The sequence below is a fragment of the Canis lupus genome, chromosome 34 (assembly GCF_048164855.1).
Source record: "Canis lupus baileyi chromosome 34, mCanLup2.hap1, whole genome shotgun sequence".
NCBI classification, from domain to species: Eukaryota; Metazoa; Chordata; class Mammalia; order Carnivora; family Canidae; genus Canis; species Canis lupus.
Window position 1 is genome coordinate 19,487,314 of NC_132871.1, and position 25,596 is coordinate 19,512,909.

Here is a 25,596-nt window from a genome sequence, read left to right on the forward strand (position 1 = left end):
ATTCACAACCTTTGTTGTTGTACTGAATTACAATTTTTTTTAAGATTTTATTTATTTATTCATGAGAGACAGAGAGAGAGGCAGAGACACAGGCAGAGGGAGAAGCAGGCTCCATGCAGAAGCCCGACGTGGGACTTGATCCCAGGTCTCCAGGATCACACCCTGGGCCAAAGGCAGGCGCTAAACTGCTGAGCCACCCAGGGATCCCTGAATTACGTTTTTTAACGGCTTTATATAATTCACATACCATAAAATCCTCCCTTTTGAAGTACACAATTCAGTGTTTTTATAGTATATCCACAGTATATTCACATTGTACAAACATCACTAATTTTAGAATAACTTCACCTCCCTCAAAAGAAATCCTGTACTCATAGGCAGTCACTATCCATTCCCTCCACCCCACCATCCCCTGACAACCACTAATCATTCTGTCTCTAGATGGATTTACCTATTCTGAATATTTTACATAAGTAAAATTATACAACACGTGGTCTTTGTGTCTGGCTTCTCTCACTGAGATTGTTTTCAAGGTTCATCCATGCAGCAGTTGATTCACTTTTTATTGCTAAATAATATTCCATTGTATGTATATACTACATTTTGTTTATTCATTCATTAACTAATGAACATCTGAGTTGTTTCCACTTTGGGGCTATTGTGAATAATGCTACTATGAACATTCATGTGTAAGTTTTACTGTGGACGTATGTTTTTATTTCTCTTTGCATTACATTTTTCCTTTACACATTAACCTTAAATCCTCTTGGGGCTAATTATTCTAACCATTTAATGTCTGCTTATTTAGGGGTGAATTCAGAGTGTTCTATAAGACCAGAGTGAACTACTGCCATTGCTTTAGCTTTCATCATTCTTGTACCGACTTGAGTCTGGTCACCCTACCATGTGCTAGCACAGGCAGCTCAAGAACCCCGTTCTTGTAAGGCAACTCCTCAAGCACCGGTAAACGTGAGCCAGCGTTCCTTTAAAGGATAATTCTAAAGCAGTCCTTCCATAATAATAATATCTTGGAGGCTTATGCACAAAAAGTTGCATCTTAACCTCCTCCCTCCTTATTCTATCATGCCCACCCTACCTGAGGTACAGGAGTTCTTTTTCAAAAAAGTTGTTCATGTACATTCCCAGCTAAATTGTCACCTCAAATGAAGAGGCTTTATTGTTTTATTTGTGTCCTCTAAGATTTTTATCTTCCGTGGAAGACAAAATGATGTGTAATTCAGTCAATTAATCTTACCTGGATTGTTTAATAGTTTAATAATGATAGCTGCTGCTCTCTGAGCAGCTGTGTAGAACGTGTGCATCACTGTATTAAGTGCTTTCCATGCAATATCCTATTTATGCTCTACAATATCTCTACAAAGCAGACATTCTTATGCACATTTTACACATGTAGTGGCAGTGGCTAACCATTAAAGTGGTAAGATCATTCACCTACATAGGAAGGGGTAGGAGCAACATTCAAGTCCAACTATATCTGACTTCAAAGTCTTTCTTCCACTATTACTTCAAAAGCCTCCTAATAGGGATCCCTGGGTGGCGCAGCGGTTTAGCGCCTGTCTTTGGCCCAGGGCGCGATCCTGGAGACCCGGGATCAAATCCCACATCGGGCTCCCGGTGCATGGAGCCTGCTTCTCCCTCTGCCTGTGTCTCTGCCCCTCTCTCTCTCTCTGTGACTATCATAAATAAGTAAAAATTTAAAAAAAAGAGCCTCCTAATAATTACATCTTTATTCCTTCAATTTGAGCCAAATAGGAAGATGGGCCCTTACTAAAAAGAGTGGCATATTTTAGTTTTTTATACATTTACTGTGCATTGTTGGATCAGCTCTGTGTTTTAGGAATAAGCCTTAATAGTGCATGGAGAAAGAGATTATAAGATCCCTTAATGCCTGATAATGGATACAAAGAGTGCCACGTGAGAAATTGTGCATTTAGCTCACTGCCACAGCCTCAATATCTGGAACTTAATAAGTCCTACATAAATAGTGATTGGTGAATAAACAAGAGAATTTCAGGAGACAAGTTGCATTGTTCCATTTATGTATGATACTGCCTTGCTGGCTCCACCTCTTCTAGAATGCTTTGGGGCTCAGTTGGGGGCTCCCTTCCTTCTCTTTTCTCCCCTTCCCTTTCTGAGCTACACTTTCTCTTTGGGTTAACTCAAGTCCCACGGCTTCAAAAACTATCTACTTGATGATCATATTCTTGTGTCCTCTCCATCCCCCGCCCGACTCTATCAACGAGTCCTGTCTACTCTGTTCTCATCCCTTTCTCTTCATGCACACAGCTATTCTCTGAATTTTAGCCATGTTGCCTCTCACTGTAGTCACTTAAGTCATTTCCCTGCTTCCACACTTGCTCTCTTATAGTCTACAGTCCACAAAACAACCAGAGGGATATTTTAAAATGTGATTATTATCTCCCATCTCTACCTCCCACTTCTATTACTTCTAATCATACTTAAAATCCAAACATCTTTTCATAACTCACCAAGACTTCCATCATTTGACCCCTGCTTACCTCTGCCACCATAGTTCTCTCCACTCACTGCACCATAGCCAAGCTGGCCATCTTGCTCTTTCTTCCACACACCAATTTCACTTTTGCCTCAGGGCCTTTGCACCTGCTCGTCACCCTGCAAGAATACCTCTTCCCAGGGTGTTTGGATGGCAGCTTCTTTGTAGCATTTAGGCCCCAGTTTAAATGTCATATCTTTAGAAAGGCCTTCCCTGACCTTTTCTCTTTTTTTTTTTCCTAAAGATTTTATTTAAATATTCATGAGAGACACACAGAGAGAGGCAGAGATATAGGCAGAGGGAGAAGCAGGCTCCATGCAGGGAGCCTGATGTGGGACTCAATCCCGGGACTCCGGGATCACGCCCCAAGCCGAAGGCAGATGCTCAGCCGCTGAGCCACCCAGGCATCCCTTCATTGTCTTATTTTCTTTAGGACATTTATTGCTTTCTGAAAATACCTTGTATATTTCTTTATTTACCTGTCCTTCTCCATCCCCAATTTCCACCCTTCCTTACACATAAAGAAAGATCCATAAAACTAATGATCTTGTTTATCATGCTTTTATTATTATATTCACTGCCTGGCCCATAAGAGGTTATCAATAAATCTTTGAAGGAGAATATACAAGAATATGATAAATAAATGATTGTACATTGCTTGAGACTGGGCCTGAATGTGTGTGTGAATATGCCTATACTAATTAATTTATCATCAATTTGTCACTCTTAAAGCTTGCACTCTCTAATGTTATATTGTTGAATTTCTTCCTAAACAGAATATTTTTATTACTTAGAGGGATCTAAGGATGCTCTCCTTTGTGGTTTGAGCACAGATTCAGGGTAAGTAATATTTGTTTTTAGTCAAAGGCTACAAAAAAAAGGAAAAGCATATCCAATCAGTTTTTTTTTAAGTAAGAACCTCTGATTTTTATATTGTTTTCATATATATCATGGCATTATTCTGTCCCACAGTGAGTCCCAACTTTAAAAATTTATGGTTAGTGCATACTTCTTTTTTTTTAAAGGGTTTTTATTTCTTCATTCATGAAAGACACATAGAGAGGCAGAGACACAGGCAGAGGGAGAAGCAGGCTCCCTGCAGAAAGCCCAATGTGGGACTCGATCCCAGGAATCTGGGTCACGCCCTGAACCAAAGGCAGACGCTTAACCACTGAGCCACCCAGGCGTCCCTGTTAGTGCCTACTTCTGAAAGCAAAACTTGGAGGTAGTGCTTGAATTCAAACAAGATACAAGTCATATGAATCTTAAGAAAATGAAACTGGAAAACTCCACCAAAAGTTGCCTGGATAGTTTCAAGTCTTTCTTTTTCTGGAAAGAAGAGTTACAGAATCAACTTTTTCTTCCATTCCCAAATTCTATTTCCAATCAAGAATGACTCATAGGTGAATGAATGCAGTGACAATTTGGCACCCTAAACAAAAGGAACCCATGGATTTCGGTAAAGATATTTTAAGAATCTCCCATATATGCAAAATGCCCATCTTGTAGTTTCTCCTATACATCACCTTATTTCTGCTGGATTGCCTTTGTTCTTGTTCTCCCCCGACCAGATATTTCTTCACCAGGCTCTGTGTACCCTGGGAACGTTATAGTAAAAAGATAGAGATGCTGCCCTCAGAGACAGTTCAGAACACTGTTCAGAGCATCATGGGTATCAATCCACCAATTTTAGAAAAATACCATAAAGCTGCAAATCTTTATGAACTTATATAATTGCTCTATTTGGGCTATTTTTTAATTCTTACTCCAAGAATAATTTGGGGGAACCCAGTTTTGGTGGAAGCCTATATATCAGTATTTATGATGCAAGAACTATTATTTGACATCAGCAGAAGTTTCCAAGTTTTGATGATGATACTAATAGCAGGTACCATTTATTAAATGCTTTCTATGTTCAGGAGCTAGGCTAAGTAATTTGCATACATTATTTTTTTTTAACTTAACAGCAGTCTTAACTATTTGAAGTAGGTGTTATCCTCTTCTCACAGAAAGAATGAACTGCATCTTGAAGAATTTCAGTAATTTGACAAAGTCACCAACTAGTAAATAATAGGGTTGGGCTTCAAACCCAGTTCTTCTTGATTCCAGATAATGTGTTCTTAACCATTATTAAGTATTGTCCCTCTAGGAAAGGAACCTTGACTATCTGTTTTGTAGTACTCTTTAACACACATCCTGGAAACAGTCTAACTTGTGATATTCTTTTTCATATGTAGTCAGTGTCCAGAAGGGTACAAGTGTGTGAAAGCTGGGAGAAACCCTGATTATGGCTACACGAGCTTTGACACTTTCAGTTGGGCCTTCTTGGCCTTGTTTCGGCTAATGACCCAGGATTACTGGGAAAACCTTTACCAACAGGTGAGTGGCAAGAGAAACATTCATTGCAATTTTGAATGCGATGAATGCAAAAATCTGGTGAATGTTCCTTCTCAGACTTTATATGAGATATTTATTCAATTTTGAAAGGACAAAACCCTATTGTCTTATCAGTAAAATTAGACATGTTTTACTTCCAGCTTTATGAGATTAGAAAATTCTTAAAATCATATATTATCTTCATATCTTTTTTGGCTTATTTGATCTCTAGTTCACTTTCCCCCTTTCTGAATATAGCATCCCATGGGTCCTGAGTAAATAGCAGGAAATACACTGTCATGGTCTTTTGTTGCTCTCCTGTACACACTGTTTTCTGCACATGCTGACTCAATTGCTCATTCCCCTAGACCTACATGGCATTTGAATATTCCTCAGTTTATCCGTGGCTTGTGCTTTCATTGTTCATTCCCATGGCCATCGCTCTCCAGCTTAAATGTGAACTTTTTTGTCCTAGAGGCTGCATCTTTTCACTTACATATTCTCAGCACTCAACCCCAAGAGGAAGGAGAAGAGAATGGCCATTCTGTATTATAAATAAAAATGAATCACTTTTTCAGAATTGCCAGATTTTTCCTTTGGCCTGTCTTATGTCTACTTAATTTCTGATAATATTATAAATGAATATAAAAATTATATAAATAAGTTATATACTTTAGAGGAAAAAGGGAATACAACAACTTTATATAAAAAGATGCTCACTTTTACTCAGAATTAAAGAAATGCAAATTAAAAGTAGAGTAACATCAAATTTTTTACCTGTTAGAATGATGGAGCTCAAAAGAGGCGTTGTCTGGCTGAGATGTGGGGAGGCAGACTTTCTCATGTGTTGCTGGGAACCACTGCAGAGTGCAACATGGGAACCTCTATGAAAATTAAAATGAGTATGCCCCTTAATCTAACAATTCCACAATTAAGAATTTATCAAAGAAAAGAAACTGTAACATTAATAACTGATAGAAAAGGAAATGAGGGAGCATCAGAGATAGGAGAGATTTTTCATGTACTATCTTTTTAGGCCGTTTGATTTTTTTTTTTTTTTTTACCATAGACTGCATTCAAAAATTTCTAATGCATGTTAATGGAAAGTAAATATAACAGTAGATGAGCAGATAAGATCATTCAATGGGGCTTCCTGCTTTGTGTGAACATAATACATCATCATTCATACTTCCTGCTAAAGATAGAATTTTATCAATAAGAAAGGAACTATATATATTATCTGGTCCTCTAATTTGAAAATGAGCATAGCAGAGGGTTTCTGAGTAATTTTCAGACTGCAGATAAAGAAAAATTGCAAGATTCTTAGTCTTAAAAATTGTAAAGAATCATACCTGATTTTAATACAAGTTTAATGGATTGCTACTATATCTTTTATGCTGAAAAAGTATGTATTTTCACACTCATTATTTTCCATGGAGATATAATTTTATTCCTTTATACTTTTGATAACATGGGTTTGTCCAGACCTGCCTCACCTTTTCCAGGCCTAATATGCCATTGAAGTTGAAATAATTTACCAGGAATCTTTGTGTCACTAAAATAATGATTTCCATTTTTCCCTAGACACTGCGTGCTGCTGGGAAAACCTACATGATCTTTTTTGTTGTGGTGATTTTTCTGGGCTCCTTCTATCTAATCAACTTGATCCTTGCTGTGGTTGCCATGGCCTATGAAGAACAGAATCAGGCAAACATTGAAGAAGCAAGGCAAAAGGAGTTAGAATTTCAACAGATGTTAGATCGTCTTAAAAAAGAACAAGAAGAAGCTGAGGTATTTTATTTCATTTAAAATTCTTCCTAGGAGTCGAAGTCCAAAGGGGGATAGCAGAGGCTCTGTGGCCTTTCTAGGGAAGTTTTCCTTACTGTATTTATAAATATAAATAGAATTTTCTTTCTGATGTGGTCAAAGGAACCAATTCTTGATTGAGTTAGAATTGGCATCTGTCCCATTGTACCTTTCCCTATCATCAGCTCACTCCAGCACAGAGAATGTTCCAAGCCATTCCTCCTAACCTTGTTATCCATGAGGCCTCAGTATGTATACATTATGCACAGTCCCAAAACAGATAGGATGTGTAACAATTGCATACAAAAGTTTAGGGAAAATTATTTAAATATTTAAGTTAACGGATACTCTATGGGGTAGAAAGCAAAATATGCATTGATTTTTGTTAATGTGGCAAGAACTTTTAAGGTAAAAAACATGAGATGTTAAGAAAGTCTATACTGATGGTTATGGATGCCTTAGGTTAAGGCACAAATTCCAGAGGATTCTTCCTCACATTCCTCTCCAAAGGGGCGCTTCAGGGGAGAAGTTGGGAAGGTTTGTACCTTGAGAACACAAATTTAAATATTCTGCAAGAGTTTAAAAATTATTTGATGGTTCAACCTAAGTTAAATATCTTCAAAGTACCTAACTTATTAGGTGTAAGGTAGTAATCTGTAATGCAGAGAACTTGAATGCAGAAAGATGTCCAGTGCAGTATTGTAACATTAAAAATCAGAAAGCAGGGGATCCCTGGGTGGCGCAGTGGTTCGGCGCCTGCCTTTGGCCCAGGGCGCAATCCTGGAGACCGGGATCGAATCCCATGTCGGGCTCCCGGTGCATGGAGCCTGCTTCTCCCTCTGCCTGTGTCTCTGCCTCTCTCTCTCTCCTCTCTGTGCATTCTCATGAATAAATAAATAAAATCTTTAAAAAAAAAAAAATAAAATAAAAAATAAATAAATAAATAAAAATCAGAAAGCATTTAAATTTTTAAAAATTAGTAGAATTATGATATTTTTGTCTCTTGGAGTATTATTCAGCCATAAAATTAGGTGTTTTAAGAATATTATGACAGTGAAATGTGTTAATATAATCACATATTAAATAAGAAGATACAAAATTGAGTATAATATACAAACAATTTAAAAATTATATATAAAGATTGGAAGACATATTAACAGCAGTTATTTCCAGGATATAAGATTTTGAGTGATTTTTATTTTTTATTCACAATGCCCTTATTTTCCAAATTTTTACAAGGATTATTTTAATAATAAAGCTTAAATTTTTTTATAAAGCGTTGACACTAGGCCATCCCAAGAATCTTTTAGGAAACCCTTAGAAGTCTCTCATTTTTTTGAGATGATTTTATAATAATTCATTTTCATTTTCAGACTATTCAGTCTTCATTAAACTGAGTGCCTGACTCTATTGATAATAGTGAGTTAATTACCTGAATAACACGTATTCAGGTTTATGTTTATGTGAGTTTATGTGAGTTTTATGTTCCAAAATTAACTACTAAAACTTTCACATAAACTATTTTTAATTGTTTTACTATAAATACAGTAATAATGTATAATAGTTTAATTCCAAAGTGAAATGGGGCCTTATTACAATACAAGAGAAGCAATAAATATATGCTCTGTAAGTTCTCTGGTCATAGTGCAAAGAAAACGGCATTACTCTTGTACAAGGGACGTGATTATATGCATAGTGCAATTATATTCCTCGCAGAGAGCTGCCCTAGCATAGGGTTCCCCAGACTTTGGAAATGACTTACTGTATGTGTGGCCTCTTGGTCCAACAGGCGATTGCAATAGCAGCAGCTGAATACACAAGTATTGGGAGAAGCAGAATGATGGGCTTCTCTGAGAGTTCCTCTGAAACATCCAAACTGAGTTCTAAAAGTGCTAAAGAAAGAAGAAACAGAAGAAAGAAAAGGAATCAAAAGAAGCTCTCCAGTGGGGAAGAAAAAGGAGACAATGAGAAGTTGTCCAAATCGGAGTCAGAGGAGAGCATCAGGAGACAAAGTTTCCATCTTGGTGTTGAAGGTCATAGACGAGCACGTGAGAAGAGGCTGTCTACCCCTAACCAGGTACTCTTGCAGCTATCAAATGCATTTCACCAGGGGTAGGATTACAGAGCAAATGGTTCATTTTTAAGTACAGGATCTCATGAGAGGAAAGTGAGCAACTTCATCGGTGTTTTTAGGCAAAAAACATTGGACATTTAATAAAAGCACATAGATGTCCATAGTTTTCCATGGAAGTTTGACCCATTTTTGAAGGAGCTTATAGTTTCAGCATTGTCAAATGATCTTCTCTGATAAACAAATTTTCAAAACAAAGTATTCATGAGAACTGTCGTAGAAATGAAAAAAAAAATCATTCACACTATATATTAACTCCTACATTTTTATCTAGTCTGTATTTTATAAGGCCTCACTGGTTAAAAACTAAACTTGACTAGTTTCTCCACTTTTCTTCACTGTAAGTCATGGGACCACTGAGTAGCCGTCACCAAGGCTGGAAAGTTTGAAGACATCTTGACAACCTCCACCCACAAACTACTCAGTCACTAACATCAAGTTACACAGTTTATTGTTTCTGCTTGTGTAAAACTTCTCATTTTTTTCTCTCCTTCCTGGAAACCATATCTCAGGTTTCCCTGCCTACAGACCTCCAAGAGGAACAATTGCTTCTGGTCTCTTCACCCTTCCCTGTGTTCTATCACACAACCTTCCCAAATCATTTTTCTAAAACAAATCTGTCCCTTGGCTCAACTTTAAAAAACAAAACAAAGCCCAACTCTGTAGAATAATCACAGACCACAGAACAAGACTCACAACTTATTCATGTTGTGGACTGGCCTCAACTTCATTTCCTTCCTTTCTCTACGTTCATGTACCCTCAGTCCACCATGATCATTCACTCTTACCTACCCTCCCTGTACCTGTATTACTTAATACATATCGTGTTCGCTAAGTGGTGTAGAACCACTGGTGTCATAGCACTCATTCTTTTTGTTTTCCGAATCCTGGTGCAGAAGCACCCATTCTTCATTCACTAGCTCAGATGCCACTCATCCCACAGATTTATCTCTCCCCTCTCCACTTGTCCAGTCAGCTCTTTGATGCCCTGCTCAGAATTACTAACCTTCTCATTTATGTCTTCATTTAAAATTTCTACTGCTTAAGTGTTTAAGACACTGCCAGACAGACATACAAATAAAACATAGCGTCCCTGCCATAAAAGATTTTATTATTTAGCTGGAGAGACTGAACTTGAATACATGTGATATCAATAAAAGGAAATATGACAAGAACAATCCAAGCTAGTTTTAAGACAGAGACTTTGTTATGCTTACTTCCCATTATTCAGAGTGCCTGCCACTTTGTCCTGTCCATAGGAAGCACTAACATTTATTGAAATAGGTACTTCCAAAGAATAAACATTCAGTTTGGTTTATGGACACAGTTTGTCCTGGCCACGAGTCAAATAAATGTGACTTACCCCTCTTTGTTGTTGGGCAATCTCTCTCAAGTTCTAGTGTTTTATGACTTCGTAAACTCATTGATATTTAAAGGTCTTTCTCAACGTACCTTGACTGAGTTTCCAATATGTAAAGTGGAGTTGCAAGCAATGGAAGGCAAAGAAGCATACAGTGTGGTCTTTGGCCTCAAGAAAGTGTCAGTTACTTAGAGAACTTAGGGATCAATGTATAGGGGCACCTGTGGCTCAGTTGGTTAAGCATCTGCCTTTGGCTCAGGTCGTGAGCCCAGGGTGCTAGGATCAAGCCCCACGTTGGGCTCCCTGCTCAGTGGGGAGCCTACTTCTTCCTCTCCCTCTGCCACTACCCCCAGCTCAGGCCTTCTCTCTCACACTCTGCTGTCTCTATCTCTCAAATAAGTCAATAAAATCTTAAAAAGAAAAAAGAAAAGAAGAACAGTAGAGGCCATGGTAGAAAATATCTGTATGGCAATGAATAATTTACCTGTTCCTAAAAGGATGAATTCATCCTATCTTTTCATCCCTTATTTGGAAGAATTTGTCTTGCTGCCGGATTTCTTTGTTTTTAACTATGTTCCTTTTAAACCAGAGTGGAGCCACCTGACCTCCACTCAGCCATGTCAGTAGCCAGTTCTGTGTGCTCTATTCTTGGTGCTTCAGCAGATAAGTGTCATCTCTTCTCTTTTCTGCAGTCACCACTCAGCATTCGAGGCTCCTTGTTTTCTGGAAGGCGCAGCAGCAGAACAAGTCTTTTTAGTTTCAAAGGTCGAGGGAAAGATATCGGCTCTGAGACTGAATTTGCCGACGATGAGCATAGCATTTTCGGAGACAGTGAAAGCAGGAGGGGCTCACTGTTTGTGCCCCACAGACCTCGGGAGCGGCGCAGCAGTAACATCAGCCAAGCCAGTAGGTCCCCCCCGGTGCTGCCGGTGAATGGGAAGATGCACAGTGCCGTGGACTGCAATGGTGTGGTCTCCCTGGTTGATGGACCCTCAGCTCTCATGCTCCCCAATGGACAGCTTCTGCCAGAGGTGATAATAGATAAGGCAACTTCTGATGACAGCGTAAGGACGTTTTGAATAGCTCAGGCATGGCTCGGCCTTTATTCTTGCATCACTCAGTCTCTGCTAGTGGGACCTTCTCTGGTCCTGTGAATGGCTCTGCATTTTGCAATACCTCTACTCTAGAAACACACCGTTAACTCATTAACATAATTTGCATACTGTATGCTGTAGATGTCTAATGCAAAGATATTTGAAACTCCATTTTTTTAAAAAGGAATTTATCTATTGATATTATACTTGGATATTATAAACCATCCCTGTACAAAACAATGTATAAAAGACATACATGCAAATGTATCAACACAGGAAATGCATTGATCATGCTGATCTTATCAGTTGATAATAGGTCTCATTTTTGTAAGGAAGTTTTGATTTTTTTTTTTTTTTTTTTTTTTGGAAGTTTTGATTATTTGCCACCTACTGATACCTTGTTCAAGATACTGTTTATACCTTGTGCAAGGAATATTGAGTTTTAAAAATAGTAGTAATAATAGCAAATGTGTGTTCAATATTCACAATGGCCCTATAAAGTGGTATATATGATTCCTGTTTTAGGAAGGGGGAAACAAAGACACAGAGAAGTAAAGCAGCTTGCTCAAGTTCATTCAGCTAATATATATAGTAGTCCTGAAATTCAAACAAAGACCCTCTGTTTCAGAGCTTGTGCTTTTAACCCACCACACTTTTGCTGTCTCTCCAATGTGTGGTAGACTTCTTAACTCAGAAATAATTTAGAATAGCTATGCTTTTTCCCCATACATAAGTGAAAATTACTGTTTTCATTTAAAAAAAACTTATTTTGTCTGGAGTCTATGAATAAAAAACTAATATACTGCATACACTAATACGAATATACATGCATAAAAGCAAAAACAAAACAACTAGTCCAAAGAAACAATTTCAAGAGTTTAGAAGTAATTGGTTAGCAAAAGAGTCTGATTAGGCTTAAAAGAGATCTTTCTGGTTTCTGGAGTTTCCAGGTCTCTTTAGACCTCTTTAGACCACTCACTATGTTACATTGCATTACTAAATATCAGCAGGAGTTTCGACTAGCCTAACAAGCTTTGAACCCATGCTGCTTATTCATATATTTATATTTTCAGATGATATAGTATTTTTCTTGAGAATAAAGTTCCATCAAAGTCATGGCCACAAACATATTTCAGTTGGAATGAACGCATGTGCTTTTAGGTAACGTGTGACCTCTATGCTTGCATGATACAGCTTTGGCCCTTCTGTCAAGATATTTTTCCTTATCAAATGAGCATGTTAAATTTCTATGGAACCAGATCTTTGCTGTGTTTTTCTTTTCAATGACATATTATCTGTGAAATATATAATTTATATCAAATTTTTGTGATATTTCATACCTTTAAATAAAATGTTTTAAGACCTTACTTTTACCATAGGAAAATCAGTGTTACCATAAATCCTGAAACAAAATATGAAACTGGATACTCTAAGATTCAACAGAAATGCAGTAAACGTAATAGTGTGGCAAAAATGTACAGATGAAAAAAATGCATGACAAATAATATAACCTTGACAACTAAAACATGTCTACATGAAAAAGGATTTGTTACTCTCATTTGACTGGTAGAAAAATTGCTGTTTCTGGGAAGTCAGTAAATCAGAGATTGTATCTGATCTCTATGAAAAGCCACCTGCAGATATGTATGTGTGCATGTCTGCACATACACATACAGACACATATGCAGATATTATGCCCATGTGTCCATGTTTTGAGATACACACATATATAACTATATCCAAACAACTATACAACATTAAAACTCTAGAACCATGTTTATATGCTCGTAAAGTGCATATAAATACATGCTACAACAAAGCAGATAGATATGTGATATACATATAGAGTTGTATAGTTGTTTGTGTGTATATATGTGTGTGAGTGGTGTGTGTATGTGTGTGTATTATTGGCCTGCACGGAACCAGGATACTGTTTTAACTTTGAATTGGTTGCCAAGATTTAAAAATAAGACATTTTCACACAAAAGTGAGTGTACCTGGTAAGATTGAGCTCATATTCCTGCATGGCAACAATGCTTTAGAGCAGAACAGTGGTCACCTCTTTTAGATGGAGCTTACATTCTCCATTTTGCTCTAGTTCCCACCAGTCCCCATTGTGCTTTTCAAATGGAGTCATTTATCATCATACTCAGAGCAAAATATGAGACAACCATTACAGTCACCACCATTAATGCTATTACCTCAACAAAGAATAATTACAGAAATTTATCAGAGAAAACTGAGGCTCTGCCCCTTTACTACGCATCACTGCAGTACATGTCTAGCTGTTTTCATGTAGGACTCTTACATGGTAAAACTATCTGAACAAATTAAAGACCCAGAAAAATAGATGATAAACATGATTGTAACAACAAAACAACTTGTTTTATTTTTTATTTTTCTAAGCATTAATTCTTTTAATCCTCAAAGTAAGAATATGAGGCAAGTACTATGATTATCTCCATTTTACCAATACTAGAACAGAGACAGGAGTTAAGTAACTCTCCAGTTATACATACCCATGAGTAGCAGAGCTATGATTCCAACCCAGCAACCTAGTCTCTACTTTTATTTAAGAACTACAACTACCTAAGCAAGATTTTATTCTACACCTATAATTTATTAGAATTCTATTCTTAGAACTTTAAGTAATCATCTTTTTTTCTTTCAGGGTACAACTAATCAAATACACAAGAAAAGACGTTCCAGTTCTTATCTCCTTTCCGAAGACATGTTGAATGATCCAAATCTGAGACAAAGAGCGATGAGTAGAGTAAGCATATTAACAAACACTGTAGAAGGTATGTAATAATACTCGCTTACTTACCCATACAGATTTTTATAAACAGAATTTAGATAAATCCTGCTCAGTCTTAAATAGGTATATGAAGTTCTTAGGGAGAATTCAAAGAATAAAAATTGATTATAAACAATAGTAAAGATAACCAATGGATACTAATGGAATGGTCTTTATGTGCTCAAAAAGTTGATAAAGTTTTCTGTGATTAAAGACATTGAGTGATAGGACTTCGCAAAGATAAATAGCTCAATGGTTATTAATGAAGAAATCTAGGCTAACCTAGGGCTGTGTGGTTCTCACTATATAGTCTTAGAAATTTAAACTAGTCTCTCTGAAATTATCATCTCTCTAATATGCAAGAAAATAATACATACTTCCAGATGTCTATAAATGGCTATCCCTGAGCATATTCAGTAAAATTATAAAATGATAATATGTGATCTAACATCTATCCAGATTATGATGAAAAGACATTAAGAAAGCAATTCAGAGAACATAATGGAAACAATAGTGGTTAGACCATGAGATGCATTGAGAAGAGAATTAAGGATGGCAACTTTTAAAATGTGCTGGCTCCCACCCTCACCCCCTACAACATGCCCCAGAGGTCCCACCTCGTCCATAGATTGCCACCTCATACCCAAAAATACCATGATGGCAAACAAAGTTTCCACCCACCTCTTAAACTTAATGGTAAGAAATGAAAGGGCTCACGGCATGACATATCTATTGAATGAGTCACTCCATAAGTTATTTCTAGTCTTTTGGTTCTGAGATCGTTTTCACCTGTGAAGGGATATATATTGGTGGAAAATATATACTTCTCCATTAAGAAAACATAGGTTCTCCTGTTTCCCATCGCATGTTAGGTATATGTTTCTCAGGGAGTTGCCTGTATCTGCTTTAAGTCATTAATTTCATTGCCTTCCCCTAACTTATACTTTCTCTAGTAAATGAACATTGGTAATATAAGATTTTCTATGTAATATGCTATGCTTTCTTTTTTTAAAGATTTTATTTATTTATTCATGAGAGACACAGAGAGAGAGAGAGAAAGAGAGAGAGGCAGAGACACAGGCAGAGGGAGAAGCAGGCTCCATGCAGGGAGCCCAATGTGGGACTCGATCCCAGGTCTCCAGGATCAGGCCCTGGGCTGAAGGCAGCACTAAACCACCGAGCCACGAGGGCTGCCCTATGCTAAGCTTTCATAGAAGAAGCACTGTTAAATTTGTAAATTTGTAAACAGAAAATTTGTTTCAGTGTTGGAGTAGTGCTGATTTGTACCTGGTTAGGAATAAAATAAATAAATGATTGGACTTACTGTTTTCTGCTGTTTTTTCCCCCAGAACTTGAAGAGTCCAGACAAAAATGTCCACCTTGGTGGTATAGATTTGCACACACATTCTTGATCTGGAATTGTTCTCCATATTGGATAAAATTCAAAAAGCTTGTCTATTTTATTGTCATGGATCCTTTTGTAGATCTTGCTATTACCATTTGCATAGTTTTAAACACATTGTTTATGGCTATGGAGCATCACCCAATGACTGATGAATTCAAAAATGTACTTACTGTGGGAAATTTGGTGAGTCTCTTAATGCATGTTATATACCCATAGTTCTCTGATTGTCATGACTGTCATTTCTTTATTTTTTACGTCATATGGATATGTAATTACATAATTATCCATATCCAGAATTCACAGTATGAATCATTGTACCGAGTCAATATCCAGAATTCACAGTATGAATCATTGTACCGAGTCAACTTTCTGGTGATACTATTTTAAGTGACTTTGCAGAGATTCAGAGGTCTGTAACAATACTATTTCCAAAGAGGGTCACTCACCATCTTGGGAGTTGATAGCATGTTTTTCTTTTCTGCTGGCATATCTCTTTGAAGTAACAGTCTGAAAATTTGATACTTTCTTATCCATTTTATAATTACATAGCAGCTGCCTTGTGAGTACATTCTCCACATATTTTCAGAAAGACTATGGATGGTTTGTTTTGACATACAAGTGAAGTATCTGGGCCTTTCCCAAAGTCCTGGATTTGACTTCTGATTCTGCCTCTTACTGGTTGTATGACCTTTAACAAACGTGTTAATCTCTATAATCTTTAATTTTCTCATTTATAAAATATCATTTGTTAAATTAGAAAAATGATTCATTATTTATAATAATAACACTTCATTTATCATACTATTAAGAGGATTAAACACTTTCTAGTTAACATTGGTGTGGTATATCATAAGTCATTAACAAATTAAACCTATCATTACTGTTACTATTAATCATAATCATGCTGTAAATCAATTAGCAGAAGGAAGCCTTAAGAAGATGGATACCAAGAAACCAAAATGGGAGAACTGGACACAGAAGACACAGGGCACTATGCTTCAGGAAGATATAGGATCCTATTAGGAAAATGGGTGCCAGAGTGATCTCTTAAATGTGCAGGGCTGGTCACATTTTTACTTAATTAATGCCTTAAGGCAAATGATAAGTGCTAGTTTGTGAGAATCAGTGTGAAGCAGACAGAAGTTCTATTTCATGGCCAGAGGGTCCCAGTTTATGACTCTTCATAAATTGTGAATGATTCTGGATGTCTTTGTGAATGTCTGTCAGATCATTTTACTTTTGCCACAATCCCATACCAATTGATCTTTGAAGCCAAAGAGTTTGTTTCTGAGTCACACTTCTTTCCCATATATTTTTAGTTGAGTTATATGTACCACATGTGCTCTCTGAGGTAGCATTCTTCTTCCCTTCTGTTTCTCTTTGGAAAAAGACAGGACTAGATGGGTGATGGGTAGTAAGGAAGTCACTTGTGTTGAGCACTGGGTGTTGTATATAAGTGACGAATCACTGAATTCTATTCTAGAAGTCAATATTGCATTGTATGTTAAGTAGCAAAATTTTAATAAAAAAAAGGACTGTCTTGTTTCTAATTGGTGGAGGCACAGATCATGAAAATCAGTACCTTCTTGCTGAGTTGACTATATCACTGTGAACCTCAAAAGAATTTATCCTGTTTCTTATCTCTTGCCACAACCCTAAGTGTGGGTACTTCCTGCTTGTCTTCTTGATGTTGCATTTTTTTTTTAATTGACGCAGCACTTAAAGACTTCACCATTTCCCTTTGAGCCTTCTTGGGTCAGCTTCTTTGAGTCAAATCAAATCTGAATGATTCATAAACAAGTCCTTTACTGTTTTCTTTTTAAGTCAATCCTTTGATACCAGTGTCATGAATTAATGATGTTTTGTGATGCACTTTTGTGTCAAAGCTTTGGAAGTCTTACTTTAGTTCCCACTGTGTCAATTAAATACTTTTTCCTATTCTACTGATAAATCTTTAAAGAGTGAGTCAACATATTCTCTATTAACTTAGCAGTCGTCAGACCAGACAAAAAGACTGGCTCAAAATTTCAGTATCCATCTATACTTCCTTTTCATTTTCTTCCAGAATAACTTATTGACCCTCATAACTTTTTTTTTCCAAAAAGTGACTGTGTTAATTGTCATAGTTTTATTTATGTGGAATTTTTTTAAGATTTTTTTTTTATTTATGTGAGAGAGAATGAGAGAGAGAGAGAGCAGGAGCAGGAAGGGCAAAGGGAGAGGGAGAGAGAATCTCAGGTAGACTCTGCCCTGGGTGCAGAGCCCAATGGGAGGCTTGATCTCACAACCATGAGATCCGTGACCCTGAAATTATGACCTACACCGAAACCAAGAGTTGTACACTTAACCGACTATGCCACCCATGTACCCCTATTTATATGGAATTCTTATATGCTCTTCTAAAATACTGTCTAGGGACACCTGGGTGGTTCCTTGGTTGAGTGTCTGCCTTTGGCTCAGGGCATGATCCCGGGACCCCGGGATTGAGTCCTGCATTGGATTACCCACAGGGAACCTGCTTCTCTGTCTGCCTATGTCTCTGCCTCTCTCTGTGTGTCTCTCATAAAGAAATAAAAAATTTAAAAAATCTTTAAAAAAATAAAATGCTGTCTAAAGATGATGAGAGCAGACAGGAGTTAGAGCTTTTTAACTCTGTAATGCTTGTATTATAGCTATAGAAATAGTATCACCAAGTTTATGGGACTAAATGAGATAATTATATACATTTGTAAAGGATCTGGTACATTGACTAAAGCACAGAGATGCTAAACAAATAGTCATAATCATCATTACTTTGATTCCATGCTTTTAAGAATACTAGAAAAAAATGTTGTATTTCTCATTTAGGTCTTCACTGGGATCTTTGCAGCTGAAATGGTTTTAAAACTAATTGCCATGGATCCATATGAGTATTTCCAAGTAGGATGGAACATTTTTGACAGCCTTATTGTGACTTTAAGTTTAGTGGAGCTTTTTCTAGCAGATGTGGAAGGACTGTCAGTTCTGCGATCATTCAGATTGGTAAATATAAACCAACCTTACTATTATATTCCACATATAAGATTGGAGGTTTGAATCAAAAGACAAGATTAGGTCTTGCTATCTAGTATAATCAATTTCATTCCATAAGAAAAGCTCCTAAAGAGCTCAAAAATCACATGAATATTTTTATCTTAGCGTCTTGAAGACATAGTCGTAATTGAATTAATTTTAGGATCTTGAAGACATTCAGTTGTATATACTAGTATAATAGAAGTAGGTAAAGAAAATATTTCTTTGCCAGTAGGCAATAATTTATTTCACATTAAGAAGCTTATGGTTTACAGAATTTCAGCTCCTACAGTATGATCATTACTTTATGGGTTTGATAACTAAAAGTCAAATTATTGTCCCCAAAATGATTGTTATCTAATATCAAAAATATAAAAATGTAAAGACTTAAAAGCATTTTTCTCTAACATGTTGGGCTTTATCCCTACGTCAGGCTGAAAAAGTAGATAAAAGTATCAGACTATATTCAAAATTTTAAAAAATTTTAAAGTATCAGAAGATAGAGTTAAGGATAAATTATCAATAATAAAGGGAATAATATCTGAAACCATAATAATAGGCTTTTATAGCAATCCTGAACTTCCTGCAAATATATGTGTAGTAATTATATTGTGGCAAGCATAACAAAATAATAGAAATATTGAAAATAGCTGAAAGTAAAAAAATAGAAATAATCAATTTTAGTTAATAATGATAATATTTTAGAATTTAAAATTTGGAACAAAACTCAAGATTGGAAACATTGAACATTTTTCATAATAATTAATGTTAAGCATTGTGTTTCCTTTTAGCTTCGAGTTTTCAAACTAGCAAAGTCTTGGCCAACACTGAATATGCTGATAAAGATCATCGGCAACTCAGTGGGGGCTCTGGGCAACCTCACCTTGGTGTTGGCTATCATCGTCTTCATTTTTGCCGTGGTCGGCATGCAGCTCTTTGGTAAGAGCTACAAAGAATGTGTCTGCAAGATCAATGAAGACTGTACACTCCCACGCTGGCACATGAATGACTTCTTCCACTCTTTCCTAATTGTCTTCCGTGTGCTGTGTGGAGAGTGGATAGAAACCATGTGGGACTGTATGGAGGTCGCTGGTCAAGCCATGTGCCTTATTGTGTACATGATGGTCATGGTCATTGGAAACCTAGTGGTACGTAATCAGATATTCACACATTTAAAATTCTGCATAGAAAATTGTTATATGATCTTATCAGATCTGTTATTTTATAATTTTAGGATTAATTATACCTGAAACTATTAATTGTAATAGAATATTGCTCATTTTAATATAGGAAAGTACAGAAAAGAAAATGAAATATTGTTTCAATTTCCCTGACAGATAACCTATATTTGTATTTTTCACAAATTTTGTTTTATTTATTGTATTTTTAAAAATATTTATTTGAGAGAGAAAAAGAGAGAGCATGTGCAGGGAAGGAGGGGCAGAGGGAGAGAATCTTCAAGCAGACTCCTTGCTAAGCATGAAGTCCGATGCAGGGCTCAATCTCACAACCCGTGAGATTGTGACCTGAACCAAAACCAAGAGTTGGACAGTTAGCCAACTGAGCCACCCAGGCACCCCTTCACAATATTTATTTTAATGGGAAGTTTTCTACTTTATATTCTCTCATTTTGATAGTGATGTCACATGAATTAAATCTGTGGTTTTCCTGTCTCTTAAAAGTCCATTCAAATATCAAGTTATACTAGTAAATAGAATATGATTAAATTACAATAACAAAAATGAGGTTATAATGGAACAAAGCAATTGAAAGGACTGGTCCCATTGCTGTACAGTCATATGTAATAACACAACCAACCATAGCAAGGATCAAGAAACTATGGCTCATGTGTCAAATCCAGCATACATACTGCCTGTTTTTGTATGACCTTGCGAGCTTGGAATGTTTTTTGGTTTTATATTCGTTCAATGATTTAAAAAAATAAAAGGAAAAATAATATTTCGTGACACATAGAAATTATATGAAATTTTCAGGCTCTGTAAGGAAAATTTTATTAGAATACAGACATGCTAATTCATTGACTTATTGTCTATGTCTGTTTTACTCTGCAGTGACAAAATTGAATAGTTGCCACAGAGATTCTATGTCCTACAGAGGTCAAAATATTTTTTATCTCGCTCTTTATAGAAAAAATTTGCCCTCCACTGCTCTGTAGCAACTCTTTCACAATTGAACATCTACTTCTCCAAGAGTGTTTGCTTGGTTTGTACTCCTTCTCTGTTTTTTTGTTTGTTTGTTTGTTTGTTTACCTACTTATTGGTGAAAACTTTCAGGCTTACAAACAGAAAATTGGGATAAGATGCTCTTTCATGACTCACTTCAATTTTCAAAGCCACCATGTTGACTTGGTTTAGTTTGTCAGCTTGGCATCAGACTCCTTATTAGGAATCCTGGGAGTGGGGTATAGACACAACTATATGGTTAGCACTTTTACTTTCTACTGACTTGAAAATAAGTTGCTAATTTTTTTTGTCCTTGAAGCCCCCATGTCAAAAGTAATTCAGAGCTACATTCATCAAATCACATATTAAATGGTACTGTTTTGTGCCTTTAAGTGGCTAGATATATTCAGAGTAAATTATGCAATCTAAATTCTAGGCCATTACTGCACAACATATAGACACCATGAGTTAGAATTCTGAGATCAGTAATTACTGATCATCCTTTAGTTGTTGTAGTAATAAATTTTCTAGCTTTATACAGGCTTATAAATCCCTTCCAAGATGAAATAAAATGTATGTTCTCTATCCAGTTCTTCTGAATTTAACATTTGTATTCATAAGCTCCTATAATGTGATTTGTTTGTATACTTCTTAAAAATTTTGCCATGAAAATATCAAAATGTAGCTTTCTGTAAGATATAGGATGTCAAAACATATCATACCAAAGCTGTTAGTCACAACTAATTTTAATATTTAGTACTCACTCAGGGATGTGTGAAGTAAGGGGAATTCTTTGAACATTCTCGAATTACTCATTAAATATTTGTATTGCTTTCTCTGTGAAAGGAAATGTATTTGGATATTGCAGGATGGATTAAAGATATATACCTGTGAGTTAGTCCATGTTCAAGTTACTTACAATCTATGGACATAGGAAAGTGGTACACAAAATTATCAGATAAGGAAGAAGTGGTAAGTGCTAGCAGTGAGGCAAAAATAAATGCTCTTGACACAGTAGAAAATGAGGGAAATTCTAAATAGTGACTCAAAGAATTTTGAAGTGGGCCTTTGAATAATATGTTAAGTAATATTTAAGCATGAACACAAGTGTGAGAGCAATGGTTTATTTTGAAAAGCAATATGAGTTCATAGTTAAAAACAGCTGGGATATCTTGGGGAATGTTTAATCATATAGAATTGGTAATGACTGACTCATGATGATATTTATTCATGATTTGCTAGTAATAGTGAAAGACAAGAGAAATATAATTCACAAAACAGATAACCAACTCTTTGTTAAGGAATTACCAATAATAATAATAATAATAATAATAATAATAATAATTAGAATCTAAAAAGAAAAACAAAAATTTATGTTTCTGATACAGTCCTCTGTGTATGAGTTACATACTAAACAGATCTCTCATTTTTTTTACTTTTTCCTTAGTTCATTTTACTACCAATTAGTTAAAATGGTTAAAAACAATAAGAAAGAACAATAATCAAAATGATGTTGAATCAAACATATATTTTATTAATGTCTTTCCCTGCTTAATCTGATAACGGATGTGTGATACAGAAGGGATTTCATTTTCATTTGTGATACCAGTAGATTTTGATAAAATAGTAGAGTCTTATTATGATTTTTGATGGAATGAAAGTTATTGTTATTATCCTTAATAATGATGTGACAAGGCAGCCCGGGTGGCTCAGCAGTTTAGCGCCACCTTCAGCTCAGGGCATGATCCTGGAGATAGGGGAGTCCCACGTCGGGCTCCCTGCATGGAGCCTGCTTCTCCCTCTGCCTGTGTCTCTGCCTCTATGTGTGTGTGTGTGTGTCTCATGAATAAATAAATAAAATCTTAAAAAAAATGATGTGACAGAAAAGAAGCACATTATTGAAATATGTGGAATCTTATAAAAGCCACACTCACAGAAACAGAGACCAGAATGTAATGATAACTAGCGGCGTAATGAAGGGTAATGAGAAAGGACAGTCAAAGTTCAAAATTCCAGCTACAAAATAAATAAACTCTAGGAATCTTGTTTACAGCATGGTAATTATAGCTAATAATACTATATTATATACTTGAAAGTTGCTAAGAAAATAGATCTTAAGGATGCCTGGGTGGCTCAGTGGTTGAGTGTCTGCCTTTGGCTCAGGTCATGATCCTGGGGTCCTGGGATTGAGTCCCACATTCCCCTGCGGGAAGCCTACTTCTCCCTCTGCCTGTGTCTCTCCCTCTCTCCATGTGTCTCTCATGAACAAATAAATAAAATCTGAAAGAAAGAAAGAAAGAAAGAAAGAAAGAAAGAAAGAAAGAAAGAAAGAAAGAAAGAAAGAAAGAAAGAAAGAAAGAGAGAGAGATCTTAAATGTTCTCACTACCAAAAAAAAAAAAAAAAGGTAATTATTTGACATGATGGAGGTGTTCCTTAACATCGTGGTGGTAATCATTTTGCAATATATAATCAACATGTTGTACACTTTAAACTTATGCAACATTTTATAACAATTATATCTCACTAAATGTGGAAAAATTAAGTTAATTACAAATTTGAAAGGAAAAAAGATCTATTAACATTTGCATTGATTAGGGAGACTAAAGCTATAGAATGAGCCCTTGCCTTCTCATCAACATTCTGGTTAAAACTTAGACACAAACAAACATGTATCTCATAATGAAATATATTTTCTCATTGACAAAAAAGACCAAATTGAAAGTAGAGTTCAGAGTTCCTTAGTGTTTTATCACAATTGCTTTCTGTGATTTTTCTCTTTGCTCCCTGTCAAACTCTTCTCTTAAATCAAACATATTTACATAGACATTTTTAACCTGTGCTCTTGTACTTACATGTCTGAAAAAAATTGTTTTAGGTGGGACCAAATTCAGGCATAAATCTTTTATCTTCGATTTGACCTAATTTTGATTATTTTAATAAGGTAGATGTTTTTGTTCATGAAGAGTCTTACATGAAAGGGTATTTCAGTTACGTTTTTGTTTCCTATATAAACAACATTTAAATATAATTTAAATACTTTCAACCCTCTGTGAGATTTTGTTTTTGTTTTCGTTTCTGTTTTTACAATGTCGAGACCACGTAGACCCCTACCTCAGGGAGGCAAAACAAATTGTTTTGTACACAAATAGGATTTTAGGAGTTGTCCTGTCCTTTTTTATTATTTCTTCTAGGGCCAAATATTGGCATGAGGCCATTCAGTCATAATGCCATTATCTCAGTTGAATTGGTTCAGTGGGCAGGTCCTTTTGTATGCTTTAAAAGCCTCATTAAGTTGCAAGCTGGCACAATTCATGGACAGAATATTTTATTGCAGGAGCTTTGCAAGTATTATATGTTCCATTTGTTGCAACAAACTGGCATTTATCTTCTGGGAAAAGTGAACACAGAGCTTGGCATAGGTTACTTCAGCACAATTGGCTCTTGTCATAATTTTCTTGTTCTACCTTTTTCTTACAGGTGACAAATATTAATTACAGGTACACATTAGGAGGGCTTTTTATACCATGAAAAAGAATTTGACTAAGTGACTCCTGCTGCAGATGAACTTAAAAATGATATAATAATAGGGAAGAGAGCGTCTCTTTGCTCCTCATGCTGAGTCCTTCTTGGGCATGGCTGACCTCTGCTCCCCAGAGTTCCCAGGAGCTAGGATATGTGATAGGAGAGGATAGTGGTGAGGAATCTAGCATCTTCTCTAACCCATCACATGTTCTCTCTGTGGGAAGAAGTGCAGGGATCTTTAATCCTGGTTTGGATTTGGGCCTGTATTTCAGAAAAAATATGCTAATTTTCTTTTTTATGTTCTGTTTCCTTATTTTTCCACACTCCATCCCCATCCTGATGTAGGTCCTCAACCTATTTCTGGCTTTATTATTGAGCTCATTTAGCTCAGACAATCTTACAGCAATCGAAGAAGACACTGATGCAAACAACCTCCAGATTGCAGTGGCTAGAATTAAGAAGGGAGTAAATTATGTGAAACAAACCTTACGTGAGTTTATTCTCAAAGCATTTTCCAAAAAGCCAAAGATTTCCAAAGACACAAGAAGAGCAGAAGATCAAAATAGTAAGAAGGAAAATTGTATCTCTAACCGCACACTTGCTGAAATGAACAAAGATCACAATTTCCACAAAGAAAAAGAGAAAATCAGTGGTTTTGGAAGCAGCATGGACAAATACTTGATGGAAGAAAGTGATTGCCAATCATTTATTCATAATCCCAGCCTCACTGTGACAGTGCCGATTGCACCGGGGGAATCCGATTTGGAAAATATGAATACTGAGGAACTTAGCAGTGATTCAGATAGTGAATACAGCAAAGGGGTAAGATTGTTTCATACCCATTGTTTCATGTTATTAATCAGTGTGAAACCAATCGAAATTTCCAATTTTGCCAAGATAAGTTCTTTCTAATATTGCAGACTGATAAGGAGTTTCTCTTTTTGTTTGTTTAGTTTTTGGTTTGTGAATTTACACAGCAGCTTGCTGAAGGTTCATCTGCTAAGGTTTTACACTTACTGATTCTTAATAATTGATTTTCTCTCACTTAGCTAGATCTGAAAGCACCAGGTACCTTTAAGTCTTTGCTTCCCTCATTTCCTTTTGTTATGGATCGTAAAGTAATATGCAGTTTCCTGTCTGTTGAATCCACCACTCCTTATCACCTTTGCCTTTGCACTCACTACTTCTTGCCTAAACCATACCAGATAGAGTCCCAGCTGGTCTCTGTGCCTGCATTTTCTATCTACTCCAGGCCACGTGTTTAATTTTACTCAGGTTCAATCCTAATCATTGTCACCCCTTTGAAGTATGCTTGGCCCCCCAAGCCTCCTGAA

At 36.2% G+C, this 25,596-nt stretch overlaps 1 protein-coding gene across 4 annotated transcripts in view; it reads left to right on the forward strand.

Moving 5' to 3' along the window:
* The window catches only part of SCN9A (sodium voltage-gated channel alpha subunit 9), a 159,817-nt gene that overhangs the window by 76,189 nt on the left and 58,032 nt on the right, over positions 1 to 25,596 (forward strand). For 3 of the 4 annotated variants that reach the window (XM_072810932.1, XM_072810933.1, XM_072810935.1), the window contains 10 exons: positions 3,313 to 3,376; positions 4,774 to 4,915; positions 6,497 to 6,703; positions 8,508 to 8,795; positions 10,902 to 11,273; positions 13,975 to 14,104; positions 15,450 to 15,688; positions 18,353 to 18,526; positions 19,348 to 19,704; positions 24,608 to 25,084. In XM_072810932.1, coding sequence (XP_072667033.1) covers positions 3,313 to 3,376; positions 4,774 to 4,915; positions 6,497 to 6,703; positions 8,508 to 8,795; positions 10,902 to 11,273; positions 13,975 to 14,104; positions 15,450 to 15,688; positions 18,353 to 18,526; positions 19,348 to 19,704; positions 24,608 to 25,084 — 2,450 coding nt within the window. The remainder of the gene's footprint in view (positions 1 to 3,312; positions 3,377 to 4,773; positions 4,916 to 6,496; positions 6,704 to 8,507; positions 8,796 to 10,901; positions 11,274 to 13,974; positions 14,105 to 15,449; positions 15,689 to 18,352; positions 18,527 to 19,347; positions 19,705 to 24,607; positions 25,085 to 25,596) is intronic. The other variant, XM_072810934.1, reaches the window with a different exon arrangement.